This window comes from Equus caballus, chromosome 12, assembly GCF_041296265.1.
Source record: "Equus caballus isolate H_3958 breed thoroughbred chromosome 12, TB-T2T, whole genome shotgun sequence".
NCBI lineage: Eukaryota > Metazoa > Chordata > Mammalia > Perissodactyla > Equidae > Equus > Equus caballus.
The window spans coordinates 1177310-1192997 of NC_091695.1; the positions used below are offsets into that span (position 1 = coordinate 1177310).

A 15688-nucleotide genomic window follows, 5' to 3' on the forward strand; every position below is an offset into this window, starting at 1 on the left:
AGCAGAACTCAAGTTCAAGTCGTCCTGCCCCCAGCAGGGGCCGCGCAGCAGGAGCAGCAGCAGCACCCTTAAAGCCTGGCTCCTCACCTTGAAAACGGCAACAATATGTATCTCCAGAAGATACGGAGGGGCTCCAAGGAGAAGAGACATGGAAACTTTGTAACACACCTAAATCCTTACTATGTGTCAGCATGCTGCTGAGTGTTTTACGCAGAGTTCATCATTTTGTTCAATCCTCACGAAATCCCTACGAGGTATTTTTCCATCACTATCTCACAGACAAGGAAACAACTTCAGAGTGGCTAAGGGACTTGCCCCAGGCCACACAGCTTGGAAACCATAAAACCTGACCTCATGTCAAGGGTCTAGGGGTCAGAGCCATGAGAATCAATGGCCTAATCTCCACTTCCACGAATCTTTGTTTCTGCAGACAGAGGGGTTTTAGAGAGCCTGGTGGATGGCTAAAATTTTGAGACCTGTGAAAACCCAGAGAGCTGGCCCCAAGTGACCAACCGATGACCCACTCAAAGGATCACGTGTCCCACAGAATTGTCTGCAACGATGGAGATGCTCTATTGTTGCAGGAGAGCATAGCAACATTATTGCAAGGCTTTAAGCTTAGCAAGAACAAATTACAAAATGGGTGACTGAGAAATATGGAATCTGCTGATTCTCATAAACTACCGTGTTAGATTGTTTGTGCTTTGGAATCAAAGGCCGGAAGGTAGCATCTTATCAAACATGAAGGCAAGGGGCTTAGGAACGTTGGGCCCTTGCAGGAACGGAACGCCATCTGCATAACTTGCCAGACTGTTTGTTCCCAGGATACTCCCTCAGAGAATGGCCTGGTGTAGGGCCGGGGTACACTGAAGTGGGGAGACTAGAACTGCTGAGCTTTGACTTGCATATTCCTGCTGGCACGAGTTCCTGCTATGCTTGTACTTCTTTGCCTGCAAATAAATACGTGGCGATCAGAGGGACGTCACCTCAGTCCTTGAGGCTGATGGTCCCCTGTCCCATTAAATAATATAGAGTGTGTTGTGTCTATTATACAGACTGTGTCCTGTCTATTCATTCCTCCGCCCCGTCAGCTGGCTGCCCAGCTGTTCTCGGCAGCACTCTGTGCCTGCTCTGTTCAACATGGTAGCCACCAGCCTCCTGTGACGAGGGAGCACCAGAAATGTGACTTGTTGCACCTGAGGAAATGATCTTCAACCTTACTGAACTTCACTCGCTCTACACGGCCTCCCGTGGGAGTGGCTGCCGTGCTGCACACAGCAGCCCTCACTCACGGCGCCTCAGGCCTCCTGGGCCCCACTTGACGAGAGCTCCCCAGAGCAGGCCTTAGTGTGAATGAGCAGAATAAAATACACTCTTCTCGCCCCAGAGCAAACACCGTCGCTGTAACCTTGGAATCTTTTCAGCTAGAAGAGAGGAATGACAGCTACCAAAACAAATGGCCTCGCCTCATTTTTTTTCCTTTTAAAAGAAAGAATTAAATGTGTAGAGAGCCCCTAGTCAAACCACTTAGGAAAAGTTATCACGTTTTCTGGTGACAAACTCCTCTGGCCAACCATGACGAGGGCTAAAATATGGTGGAAAGGAAAAGCCAGAGGGTAGCCAAGAAGAGGCCCAACCGTCCCCCAGGCATCATAAATCAAGAGGAAACAGACCCCCAGAGCAAACAGCTTCTGCCCGTTCTTCCTCCTGAACTATTTTAAGCAACGAGCACACACAGTGTCCTGGATGTTATTTCGTTCACACCAACAGGAGGATGCATCCTCAAACTCGGGCAGAAACGAGCACCACACCACAGCCCTCGGCCTGGCGGGGGACCCGGGCGCCACCATCCTATCTGAAGGCCCCTATGCGGGTGCTTTGGCCTCAGTTTCTCTTGCCCTCTTGGACCAACCCAGCCATTTCTTTGCTCAGGAAATCACTGCACAGGCTTCACCCCACCAGGCTGCTCCAGCGGACAGAGGCAGGGGCAGACAGAGGGAGAGGGAAGGAGGACGACTTCGGAACCAGCAGACCTTGGTTTGAATCCTGCTGTGTCCTTTACCAGCTATGCCACCTGGACTTCTCTGAGCCTCAGCTTCTTCAGCTGTAAAAGGGGAGTAAGAAGAGGACACACCTCACTGGGCAGCCATAATTACATGATGCGATACATGGGAAGCACACGGCCTCAGGTCTGGTACTTTGTAAAGGCTCGACACATGGTAGGTGCGTGCTGGGGATGGGAATTGAGAATTCAGTCTCTCGGCTCCTCTGGCTGGGGAGTAGAGAATCTGGAGTGAGGCTGCCTGGGCTTCATTACGGTCTCTACCTCTTATTAGCTGTGTGACCTTGACCAAGTTACTTAACCTCTCTGTGCCTCAGTTTCCACCTCTTAAAGATGGAATTAATAGTACTCACTCACTTGCCAGTGGGATATATAACATTATCATACGGTGCTACTGCCATTCCAAGTCTAACTTTGCCTTTTTCATGCCAACCTAACAATTTGAACTTCTCTTGGACGTTCTTTGGTGATGCCTCCAGTTGAGTGAGCCAAGCAGCATAGCTGTGAAGTGAAAGAAAGTCACCATCCTGGGTGGGGCAGAAATGAGTGCTCCAGAACAATGACTCTCTTAGTGCTAATAACAGCGAACGTCTGACCGCTCACTGAGCACCAGGATCCCCCAGGAACTCTGCCCACATGCTCTGGGCCTCACTCCAGACCATTTTTATCAGAATTTCTGGAGGTGGGGCCTTGAGACACACACACTTTTCTTTAAAGTTCTCCAGGTGATTCTGATGTGAATCCAGGGTTAAGGGCCACCGAAAGAACTCTATGAGCTAGGAACCGTAACACATGCAATAAACAGAGGAGGGAAACTGAGGTTCTGAGACTGAGCAACCACTGGCAGGCAGAGTGGCAGCGCTTTCACAGCCTCCCAGCCGCCGTGCTCTTCCTCAGGAGCCGCGGTCAGGCCGTCCAGCAGGCCCGGGGACTCCAGTGCCTTTGAGCCTGCTGCAGGCCCCGTGCCTTCTCAAGGCACCCAAGAAGGTTCTCCTTCTGGCCAAATTTCTGATCCACACTTGACCTCCAGGAATGCAAAGCAGCCTGGAAACGGAGCCTCGCTTTCCCGGAACGGAAGAACACATGCACAAAATCACAGCAACCCACAGGACAACTGGACCCAGTAACACAGGCCCCACGCTAACGGCAAGGAACAGATTTGATGGTCTTCATAAAGGCTGCCAGCTGCCTGTGAAGAAGCCAGGAAGCAAGATGCAGGGGCTCTTAAGGCCATCCACCAAAGAATTACAGGACTGAAAATTAAACCCCCTCTGCCTGAGGCCCTCGCCAGCCCCCCTGGACTGTGCCCACCCTGGGGTGGGCGAAGGAGGGGAGGGCAACAGTTCAGCCCATCCCAGGGATAAGGATGTTCCAGGGGCTCTTCCCTCCCAGCCAAGGAGAGCTGGAGGCCAGCCCCCTAGCTGATCTCTCTCTCTACATTAAGTCTGAGACAAGCAAGCAAATCACACTCAGATCTTGGGCTCAACCCGGCTTCGTCCAGACGCAGCTGTTCCCACTTCAGTCAACGGCCACTCCCTTCTTTAGTTGCTCAGACCACAAACCCTGGTGTCAGACTGGTTCCTCTCATACCCCACACATCCAAGCTGTCGGCAAATCCTGTTGGCTCTAAGTTCAAAATACATCCATAACCTCCTCCACTGATACCACGGTCCAAGCCACCATCCTCTCTCACCTAGATTACTGCAAAAGCCCGCTGAGTGGGCACGCTGCCTCCACACCCGATGCTACAGGCCACTTCCGACACGGCAGAGAGGGTGATCTTGTGAGAAAGCAAATCAGACAACGTCATTTCTGTCCTTAGTCCCCCCAGTGGCTCCGAGAAGACTTAGAATTAAAAGCCAAGGTACCACACAATGGCCTGCAAGGCCCTACTTGACCAACCACCCCTCCAACCCCTCCCCATCGCATCTCCTACTGCGTGCCCCACCCCAGCCACACTGGTCTCCCTGAACCCACCAGGCACCTGCTCTGCCCTCTGCCCGGACCTGTCTTCTCCAGCCTGGCTGGCCTCGCTGTGACTCCTCCAGCTGCTTTACGCTCCCTCCGGTTCCATCGGGCCTGCACCCTCCACTCCTTCAGGTCTCTCCCATTCATCTGTTCTACCACCAACCTCAGCCTCTCCCCTGCTCCCAATCCTGTAACCGCCACCTGTCTCCTCAGAGACCAACATACCAGAAAACACACCAGGCTCTCCTAGCACACTTCACAGGTTGTCACTGGACAGGTGGGGGTCACCTGATGCCTTTCAGAGGTAGCTCTGCCCCGGCGGCCCCCTCACCTGCTACTGAGTTGGGTCCAGCACAGGCCTGGCCTGCCCGCTCGTCCTGGGAGGACTACCTCCAGAAGGCCCTTGCTTCCAAACGGCGTCCCCACGTACGTGCTGATTTACGCAGCTGCTGAGATGAGTACGGCAGCAGCACCAGGCCCTGGTTTTCACAGAAGCAACTGTTTTGGCCAAATGCTCTGCCTTCTCCAGAAAATTTTATTAATTTTCACTTTTGTGGATGGACTGGTGGGAAAAGGGACGACAAGCCACCCCAGTGACCCAGCCTCTCGTGGGGACCTTCCCAAGCTTTGCCCGAGCGTGTGGCTATGCAGTAACTCGGGGCTGGGAGCCCACGCACCCTGGAGGGTCAGGCTCCCCGCTCGCTCTCGGGATTCCAGGCAGCCTGTCATCCTCACGCCCTCTCGCTTTCCCTGCTCTTTGAAAAACCGGCCCCACCAAGTGCAACAAACAGCATTTAAAAATATCTCGCTGGATTATACAGCCCTGCCTTCTGAATTCCTGACAATGCCTGCCTCTGTCCCACGGAGCATAAAGAAGGGTGTAGCATAGCTCATTTTTTTTCCTAGCTGCTCCCCTGCTATAAATACCCGGTCTGGGTAGGCGGGCTTCAAACACCAGGCGTATGAAGTCACCTCGATCTCACCACAGTGCAGGCCTGCCAGCGCCTGGACACAGCTGCTGAGGGCTGGAGCCTTAGGTCAGCCAAGAGTAGACAGAACTCCTCCTTCTGAGGGAAGGGGGAAGAAAAACTCAGGACGGTAATCACAGTTAATCCCAATACAAAAAGGACGGTGTGGAGTCCTACGCCCCAGCCAGGCCTTCAGAGCACGGCCAGCTCCATCCTGGCTGGTCCTTTCCCACGGATGCTGACTGCAGAGCTCGATCTTGGGAAAATGATTTCACAGTGTCCATGTGGGTCTAGAAACATCATCAGAGACAGAAGGGCCCTTGGAGAATCTAGTCCAACCTCTTCACACCACGGATAACACAACAGAGAGCCAAGAAGACGCAGTGATTCACTCCGGGTCACAGAGGGGCCACGCTGCAACCCAGCACTGTCTGGACCCAAATTCTCCGCTCTCTGAGCGGGACCATGCCAGACACTTGTGCACACACACTTGCTGGCTGCATGAGCTCCGGCTGGGTTTATTATCAGCTCTCCTCACAGAAAATACTGATGTTCATATTTTAAAAGGTCCAGGTTAAAAAAAAACAAAAAAGTTTTCAAATGTTCAACAAAAGCTTAGCCTCAATTTTAGGGACAATTTTCATGTCCTGAAAGGGCTGTTTCACCCTTTGTGGCCCAGTTTCATCTCTCCCACCCTAACCGTGTGTCTCCAGTACCTCTAAGTTCAGCTTTCCTGTTTAATTTTTCCATCGTGGGCCTCACTGCTCCCCCAACCCCCAAGCCCACTTTTAGAAAGCAATCAATGGGCCCCACATCATTAACCACAAATGACTTATATATGTATGTATTTCTGCAAAATGTTCATGAGATTTCTCTTTTTCAAGTGACAAGAAAACTCCTTCATAACACTGGGGTCAGGAAAAGGGCCAACACCCAAGTTATTGGCTAGGCCATTGATGATCTGGCACATTTTATTACTGTCAGCGGGATTCAGCAGGACCCTAGGGAGTCCAACCCAGACGGCTGAGCTGTAAAGTGGTCTGCAACATCAAACATTTAACATGACTGAAATCTTCATTATCAATGCTCTGGAAACACCCTCACCAAGAATTAGAAAGTGACTAAACCTCTGAGAATTGAACTGTTATTGGAAAATGATAAACTCTAAACTGGAATTGAACATATCAAGTCAGACTCACAAACGAAGAAAGTTCCGAGACCCTCTTCCCTCGTCCTGGGTCCCTCTCTACCTCCATGTTCGAGAATCCTGCCTTGGTAAGACTCAGTCCAACGGCGCCATTTCACGAGTTTGCCCCGACCCTCGCTCTGTGCTGGCCTGAAATGCTGCACTCAGGGCCCTGGAAGAAACGCCCTGTCAGAGGCCAGACTGAACAGGAGCAGCAGGGCTGACAGAAGCCTTGCCCTTCATGCCCTCTCGGTCCAAGTTTGCTCAGCTAAGTCTTCTCTGGTTACGTGTTCTGCTAGGACAGCGCACGGGGCACTTCTGAGTCAAGCTTTCCACCGGCCAGAGGGGTCCCGGGAGGGCTGGGGCTGCGATTACGATGCGCGGGGAGCAGACACGCTGACTTCTGAATGATGAGGAGGAATTTTGGAAAACTCTGCACTCTGGCCAGCTTCTTAGCTTCCAGATAAAAGACGTGGGCAAGCTTCCCCCTGCCGTGTCATCTGCCCTGCTCCTCCTCGCTACGCCTCTGAACCTTCCAGCCCAAGAGACTCCCTTGCCGTTCTCCGGCTCACACACTCCGGCTCTCAGGTCTTTGTTCACACCGTTGGCTCTGTCTGGAAGCCTGCGTGCTCGCTGCACCCCGTCCCCTGCCCTGTCACAGCTCTGCCTGCCCGAATCCCACTGGCTCACACGCCACATCCTCCACAGAGCAGCCCTGACTCCCTCCCACCCACCCAGCCAGCCGGGACTCATCTCTCCTCTTTGAGCTCTCCAGTCACGAAAAGCTTCAAGCTCCCCGTCCGCCTAACAGAGAGCTTGGGAGGATCCCATGAACCAGCTCTTGAGAAGCACCCTTGGCGGCAGTGGCACATGAGGAGTGGAGGCTGTCAGTGTCAGCCCTGTAGTTTGAATGCAGCAGCCCCAAACTTCCTCTTAAGGGTCCGTCTATACGCTTTGCTTTCCCACCGAGACTCTAAGCTCCCGGACAGGCAAGATCAATTCCCGTCCTCCTCCGTTCTGCTTCCATTGCCTTGTGTGTAGCTGGCGCTCAGTAAGTGGCTGATTAATGAGGCTGAGTGGCACGTTTCGGGCTGACTTCGGCTGTGGTTCCTAAGCTTCTCCTCCCAATTTGGGACACAGCTCCAAACATACCACCAGAGCTGCAAAACCATTTAGGACTTTTTTAAAACAAGCAAGACGACCACAAAGTATGTTTACATGACAGGCCAGCAAAACACAAAACACCTGCTGTCCTGTGGCTCAGGACTTGGCAGCTGCAACAAGTGGGGTCCAACAGCCACAGGAGAATGGCTCCCGGGGCATCAAGCTTTGCCTTCACACTGTCGCTGTCATCCTAGCAAGGGCGGGCAGGAGCTCAGAGGGAGGGGTCTGATCTCACTGCCCCCTGCCAGTGCTCCATCTTGGGGGCAAGTGAGCCATAACATAACATCACCAGATCCCGGAACTTCCCCCACCTGTTAGTCACCAAGGAAAGCCTTGTGACATACTTGTCACCCTGTGATTGGGGTTATGACCCTCCCCTGCATTAGAGATGCCCACTTTGGCAAAAGTGGACACAACCAGTGCATCCAACACAAGTTTGCAAAAACACGGCAATAATTGGGATTAACATGTTATGTGTCAGGCACAGTGTCAAGTCCTTACAGAGGCTTCTCCTAAACCCTCACAAACATCCAACGAGTAGGGTAGTCTTCCCAGTCCTATTACGGGGGCGAGTTTGCCCATGGGGGCGAGTTTGCCCGCGGGGACATCTGGCCAAGTCGGGAGACATTTCTGATTGTCACCACTGGCAGCGGAGAGAGGAGGGGGACGTTACTAAGTATCTTGTGATGCACAGGACAGCCCCACACAAAGTATCCTGTCCAAAATGTCAGATGAACCAAAGTCGAGAAATCCTGTTAGAAAGGAAGAAACTGAGGGACAAAGTCAAACCCCCTGCCCAGGGGCACTCAGCGCACACGCAGGGGTGCCAGGAATTACACGGGCAGCAGCTCTGACATCTCGGGAGCACCAAGCACGGCCGGGCACGGCCGCCCGTGGAGAAGAGCCAGCCCCTCATCTCACAGCAGAAAAACCAGGCAGCGAGTGGCCTGCCTGAGGCCTGGGAAGAGAGAGCTCTGGGACCCAACTCAGACTGCAGAGCCGGGCGTCCAGCGGGCTCCTTCTCCCCGTGCTCCTCGCACTGAGGTTTCGCCGGTGGCCTGACACCCTAGGGGGCTCTGAGGAGATCAAGGCCCATCATAACAAAGGCTTTTCTGCTGACTCCAAAGAAGTGCACTGAGCTTCCCAAGACCTGTGGCCCAACAGAGGCCCCCTCTGGGCACCTCTCCTCCTTGTGCATCCACCGTCCGCAGCCAACTCACCCCTCCTGAGGAGAGCACGGCAGATGGGTCTGCAGCTTTCGTGCAACTGGGCTCAGGGCCCCCAGCGCTGAGTCTGTGAGGCCCTCCCTGGGCAGCAATCGCAGCTCCTTAGAATCAACGGCACCTGCAGGGTGAACCCGCCGGGAAGCAGCACTGAAACAGTAACACAGCATCCTTCGGAGGAAGGTCCACGCCCGGGCCTCGATGCTGGGCTTGATGGATTTAAAGTGCCAGACACAGCAGGCCATTGACAAACAAGGTCTATAATAAACACCACTGTTGCTGAGCCTGACCCTCACCACCACCGGAAAAGGTCGATCCTGACCTGCTCCTCACTTCCTCTGTTTCTGTGATTCTTCACAGGCATGAGCAATACGGGGCATGATCCTGACTCAGCTGTTACCTAACTGTGAGTTCTGGGCTCCCGGAGGCCCTTCTGTAAAAGGGCATCCCACTCAATGGGTTTTCATGGGGACGCGGCAAGATCACAGGTGAAAGAAATGTAAGGTGCTGGACAAAGGTCAAGCCTGTTATTTCAGCTGCAGAGGTGTGGAAACAGAGGCCAAAGCATCCACCTACTGCCCTACCTGGCAAAGGACAGATTCCGACCGTGAGGTGGGGTAAGGACCAACCTAAGGATCAGTGGCGAAGTGTCTCTGGCTTGTTTCGGAACCTTAGGTGTTTATGCATCCCAGGAATGTCTTGGCAGTGATTGCCTTGGTTCCATTCTCAAATTGGAGACAGGTGGGTGGGACACAGGTGCAACCTCTTCTGAGCAATTGTCATCAGCAGAGATTGTCCTCTGGGGGCGGCTCTGCGGCAAGTAGGGCTTGGTATTGCTAGTCTCAGAAAACTGCCTGCCTGTCTTTCAACTCCGTCCTCCTGTGGGTTCATCTGTAGCCTCTCAGACTTCTCCTGTGAAACCCTCACTTGGGTGCCACCCACGGAAGGAATCCCCTAGCCTGAGATCCCTCCCTTTTACATTTACTCATCGCAGCGGGCCTTGGGAACCCTGCTGGAAATGAGGGCTGCTGAGGGTTGAATGGTGTCCCAAAGGTTTGGGTGCCCCCGAATGCTGCCTCTACTCATCGAGAACAACTTGAAATTCTCTGCCACGGTAGAAAAGGAGGAAGGTTCCTCCACGGTGCCAAGGGATTTCAAATTAAATTTCTGGAAGTAAACATTTTGTGTGGTGGGATCGTTTGCCTGACATTCATGGAGCCCCAGCCACGGGCAAGGCTCCAGGGAGACGAATGCCCGCGAGCGCAGTGTGACGGGAGAGACAGCGACAGCAGCTCATGATCAGGAATACGATCCAGGTGCCGGGGGAACCTCAAAGCTTGGCGGCTCTTCCAGGCGGGGGTGGAGGAGTCCGGTAAAGCTTTCTGGAGGAAACAGAACAACTCCACATTGTTCCTCTAACACTTCGGGCTGGGGTTGCATTTCTCAGGCATTCAAGGAAAAAAAATAAGTTTTCATTTCCCAAGCTTGCTTTGTTTCATCTTTACCAGTCCCCTCGGCTTCAATAAAACAGTCAAGGAGAAGGGAAGCTGCCTCCTCCCCCAGACTGCCCAGGCTCGGAAACTGATTCCACAGCCACAGTGGCTCAACTAAGCCTTGCTCCTGCGGTTGGTCATCTCAGTGGAAACCATCTTCAACCTCCTTGCTGCAGGAATCCTACAACTAAGAGAAGAGTTTTCATCCTGCTGGAGACGCAGCTGCAAATGAGATTGTTGGGACTTGCCTCCGCTGATAAATAATAATTCAGAAAAGGCCTCAGCAACTATTTTTTGCCTAGAAGTCCTTAGAGAGCAGCAGTACCGACACACTGCCCATTACTAATAAACTTCGCAGAAGCCTTTTAATTGAGCCCCACTCACACTATCCCATTACCTCTTCTTTTTTTAATCACACTTACTGCTAAGAGTAAACCCCTGTGTGTTTACTTGTCTCCTCCACTGGTCTGTAAGCTTCGCGAGAGGGAGACCCTCCTCCTTCACCACGGAATCCACGGCACTTTCACAGCAGCGGCACAGGGTCCACACGCCACAGATACTTGTTGAATGAATTGCTGCTATTTATTGAGCATTTACTATGTGCTAAGATCTTTAAGCCTACGATCTCACCTAGCCCTCATGAGTTAGGTGCCTTCCACCCTCATTTTACATATGACAAGTTGAGGCTTAGAATCATTAAGGCCACTCATCTAAACGGCAGAGGGGAGCTTCAGACCCGCACTGTGATTCCAAAGTGTGTGCTACCACAACAATAGAGCCACTCCCACACACATGGTTACTGCTCTGGAGTAAGAATATTCTCACCAAAATCCCATCATTTAACCCCAAATCTCAAACTAAAGAGGATCTTCTCAAATGCCATGGACGCGCACGAAAGCTTAGAAAAATGGCCAAGAAGAAAGCCAGAAGAGCTCAGCATCAAACTCACACACAGGCACTGGAGAGAGAGAAGGAGACGGGGGAGGGAGAGGACAGAAGTGTCTGTTTTTCTGCCAGCTCCGTGTTTATAAACACTACTCTATTAAATCGGTTTCTCTGCCTCCCATAAGGAAGACACGGAGATATCATCTCTTAAAGACATTGCCCTGGGAACAGGGACATCAACACCAAGTGAGCAAGCGCTATATGACTCCTGCCGCTCTAGAAGGCTGAGATCATGTTTTATAAACACTTCAGAACTTTTATCGTTTATCTTGGGCTGAGCGAAACCATGTTTGCCCAGCACTCTGAGTAATGGACGGGAATAGATGGACGAGGGCCCTTAAGTTCCTAGTTGGGAGACATTAAAAGTTTAAGAGCCCTGTACAGCTGAGTCAAATGCATGTGCTCATGCTGCATAATCAGCAGGCATAACAACAACAAAGATATAATTTAAAGGGAAGACCAGCAGGATGGGAATACAAACCAGGACTCTCCCTCCCCTGTGTAGCCATTTCCCACGTAGTCTTCAGCTGTGTCAATGGCACCCTTGGTGGCCGAGGGATTACTTTAGTATAACAAAGGTTTGGATGTCTCCACTTCTTTCCTAAGTAGTGTATGCTTCCCTCTGAAGTCACTTTTCAGGCATAAGTAATTCATTGCTCCTCTACTAAACATTCATTTCACTTTGTCTAAAGAGACTTAATCCATCAGCCTCCTTATTGTTTACTGAGGCCACTCTCAGGTTTTCATGTATAAAAAATGAGCATCCACATTACTAAGTGGAAGTGAATGGTCACCTCCCCGGGAGACCAAGGAAGTAACAGAGGGAGACGCCTGCGCTGAACAGCCCGGGAGCTTTGCTGTGTGTCACACAGAGTCCCGCTGTCTTGACTACCAAGGCTTAAGAAGGGTCATCTGGGGCAAGGGAGGGCCGTAGGGAAGAGGTCAAATCACGGGGTCGTAAACCCACCCTTTAAAGAAAATCCCAAGGAGTGATGACCCTGGATAAGAAACAGCCCTTTGTGATAAGTCCCTTAGTGGAAGACACGTGTGTTCTAGCAATTTATGGCCCCTCTGCATTTTCGGGGGACCCTAGAGAGAGTTGCCCTTACCAGTCTCGGTTTGCAGCTGGAAAATGAGGAGGAGCGCTTCCCTGCTGGGCCGCGCTCTGCAGGAACTGCACGCCTCTGCTTTTTTTGGAAGCTGCTGTTCCACCTTTATTCTAGTCTGGTTTATAGGGTCTGGGCCTCAGCCTTCTCTCCTAGGAGGCTTTCCTCCTTGGAGTTCAGTCTGGGCCTCCCCTCAGCCAAAAGTTCAGAGCTCTTCCCGGGTTATGACAAGGATGGAAACCCCCTGCCCTGCGCTTCCTCTCCCCGAGAGCTGTGTTCCCCGTGTTGATGCCACAAACCTGGAGGCAAAGTACAATTATCAGCTGTGATGTCACCAACTGAGTTTCTGGACTGACCTCAACTCTGACTTATGAGGAGGAAAATTAAAAGGCAAATGCTCTTCCATTCCAGGCATCTCCTCCGGCAGTGCCAGAATTAAAAGCAAAACCAACACAAGTCAGAGGCGGCCGCACTGGTACATACAGACTAACCTCAGAATGAAGCCTAAGATGTCAACCCTTCTCCTTGGAAATTGGACTAATGAAAAGGAAGTCGTTTCCTTTACCTCTGGTGGCCAAAAGCTTGAACTCTGGAGCCAGCCTGGGTTCAAATTCCACTTCTGTCACTTAACACCTGTGTAATCTTGGGCAAATTCCTTACCGGCGGGGGACCTGCGTTTCCCCATCTGTATCATGGGGATAATACTGTAGGTATAACCCTCCACCCTATAGGGTTTCTAAGATTACTTAAGTTGACAGATAAATTGTTTAAAACAGTCACTGACACATTAACTGCTCATTTTAAACTTTAGCTATTATGATTATGTTAAACCAGGTTTAAATGACTCCCTGCCTGCCTGTCCAGTACCCACCTGGCCTCTTCCACTGACTACTTGTTTGTCATTGACAGCCCTCAGGATGGCCTTCCAACCAGATTGCAAGGATGTCTAGCCATGGCACCATTCTACATAATTTAGGGTTTGCTGACTCCTGACACTGGAGTCTGGTAGGTAGTTTGCTGTTGAACGCATGTCACACCCTAACCTTTCAGGGAGAAGGTCAAGTGCTTCCGTTCTTCTGCCCTTTACACTGAAGCCATGTCATCCTTCAGAGAAACGGTTCCTTTCCCAGACTTGCTGCCAGGCAGCTGCCCATCCCCCACACCTCTGCCCCACAATGTGGTTTACCCACTCATCGTTTCTTTCAGCAAAGCCCACAGGTTCTGCATTTCATACCACAGAGGGTTTTAATCAGTTGCTCACTCGGTTGGTGACCCCTTGTAAAGTCAGCTCCTGGGAGCCGGCATGCGGTTCCCTTTCCGCCCTGGGCACACAGAGTTAAGAACGCACCACTACCTTTGCGTCTTCCAAAAGAGGGCCTGAAGAGCATCTTTCAACACAGCAAAGCCCAAGGATGTCAGCACCAGGTCCTGGGCTTCCTGCTCCCTTCCTCTCATCCCACTTATCCCACCACCGGCCTTCGAGTTTGGACTCTCCAGCTATCGGGCTGCAGAGGACCAGGGGCAAAACCACCAACAGTCTACCCTGCTGTCCCAGAAAGAGGCCAACTACAGACCCCAGTCAAGCAAGGCAAAGAGGGGCAGGGCAGTGAGCTTCACTCCACGACAGGTTCAGGAACGGCTTGGTCAAGAGGCTCAATGAGCGAGCAACTCCCAGTGCCAACGCCACGCAGAACAGGAGGGAGCAGACCAACCGCAACTTCACCCACCAAAGTCAGCCGCCAGAAGAACAATCTAGGGCACGAGCCATTTAATGAACTCCTCCACCCACAAACCGAACGCTTTCTCCCAGGTCCTGGCACACCCACCAGCTTCGTCCTAGGAAATGAACCCCTCTGGGTAGCCCAGGGCGGGATTCCTCTCCCACCCCGTCCATGGGTCGGGGCCCCGGGCGCTTACCATTGGCGTTCTTGCCGCAGATGAGATGCTCATAGGGCTGCAGGACGCCCCAGAGCTCGGCGTCGTTGTTGACGACCATCTCCAGGACCTCGGGGGACACCTCCCCGCCTCCTGCCCCTCCGCCGTCGGGGCTCTGGCTGGCCAGCACCCTGGCCCGGATCTCCTCCACCAGGTTTTCCATGCAGGCCGTCAGCGAGATGGCCGCGTACTCGTGGATGCGCACGGAGATGCGGGTGTCCACCATCCAGCGGAAGAAGCGGCCCACGGAGAAGGTGAGGCCGCAGCGCGCCGACTTGCCCCGGCGCAGCCCGTCGCCGGCGCTCATGCTGTACAGCGACAGCGCCTTGACCGCCGCCAGCGAGCAGCTCTCGGCCAGCGCCCAGCTGTGCACCAGGCGCACGGCGCTCTGCACCTCGAAGCGGGTGCACTTGGCGTGCAGGACGCTCAGGCGCTGCGCCTCGCGGGCCACGCGGATCAGCGCCCTGCGGAGCAGCCCCGCCAGGCGCCTCGCCGCCTCCGCCGAGAACGGGGGCAGCCGCCGGCCGCCGGCGCCCTTGCGAAGCACCCGGGCCACGTCGCCCTCGCTCCAGGGGAACTCCTCCAGCTCGGGGAGGCGCGGGCAGCGCGCGAAGAGGTCGGCCACCTCGGGGTCCTCGGGCAGCACCGTGCTCACCGTGTCCCAGCTGTTGTGGCGGCTGTTCATGGAGCCGGAGTAGCACCACCAGGCCGCCCCGCGGTGCTGCTGCGCCGAGGAGTGGAGCGCCTGCGAGTTGGACTTGGAGGACGAGAGGCTGAGCGAGCGGCACGAGTCCCCGGCCCCATACCCGGAGTCCAAGGTCAAGTCCTCCAGCGTCTTCAAAGTGGAGCTGTACGTCCCGGCCATGGGGAGCCTGCGCGGGGCGGCGTCGCCGAGCGCGGGGTGCTCACAGCTCCATGCTCCCTTCCCCAGGTGGGCAGAAACCGGCGCTGGCTCCCGGGCGCCCTCCCGCCTCCCGGCGCCGCATCGCCCGCCCGGCGGCCGCGGGAAGGTGGGCGAGCCTGGCGGCGGCCGGGGCCCCGCGTCCCGGCGCGAAGCTGCCCCGGGCACGGCCCCGCCGCTCCCCCTCGGCGCGCCCCCTCGTCCGCCCCGAGCTCGCGCCCGCAGAGCGCCTGTGCTCCGCCGAGGAGTCCCGAGCGAGCGGGCGGCGGCGGCCGGGGGAGGCGGCTCCGGGCCCTGCGCGCGCCCCGCCGGCGAGGAGGCGCTCGGAAACTTCTGCGCGGCGCCGGCCGCCCGCCCGCGCAGCTGCGGCCCCCGCCACCGGCGACATGCAAATAACTCGGGCGGCCCACCAATCGGCGGCCGCGACGGCCGGGGGCTGCACCAATCATCTCCCAGAGGGGCGGCCACTATGCAGATTTCACTCCGCCGCGGGCGAAACCCCGTGGTGGCGGAGGCGGGGCCGGCGGTGGAGGAGGGGCGGGAGCGGGCGAGCCGGGAGCGGGGCGCAGAGGCCGGGGAGGGAGGCGTGGACATGTCGGGCCCGGGGCGTCACCGTGCGCTGCCCCTTCCCGCCGTCCAGGCTTTGGGCGTTCGCAGCCCCCCTTCCCAGCCGTCTGCAGCCCAACACCCACACTGGCGTGTCGAGGGTGGGTCCGGGGGTGGGGGCACACCAGCGA

At 54.5% G+C, this 15688-nt stretch overlaps 1 protein-coding gene across 2 annotated transcripts in view; it reads right to left on the bottom strand.

Annotated features, from left to right (window-relative positions):
* The window catches only part of ABTB2 (ankyrin repeat and BTB domain containing 2), a 173250-nt gene extending 157937 nt beyond the window's left edge, over positions 1–15313 (bottom strand). Inside the window, exon 1 of one of the 2 annotated variants that reach the window (XM_001914721.5) lies at positions 14033–15313. In XM_001914721.5, the coding sequence (XP_001914756.2) occupies positions 14033–14915 (883 nt within the window). In that variant the 5' untranslated portion in view covers positions 14916–15313. The remainder of the gene's footprint in view (positions 1–14032) is intronic. The other variant, XM_023653855.2, reaches the window with a different exon arrangement.
* Positions 15314–15688: the final 375 nt, after the last annotated feature.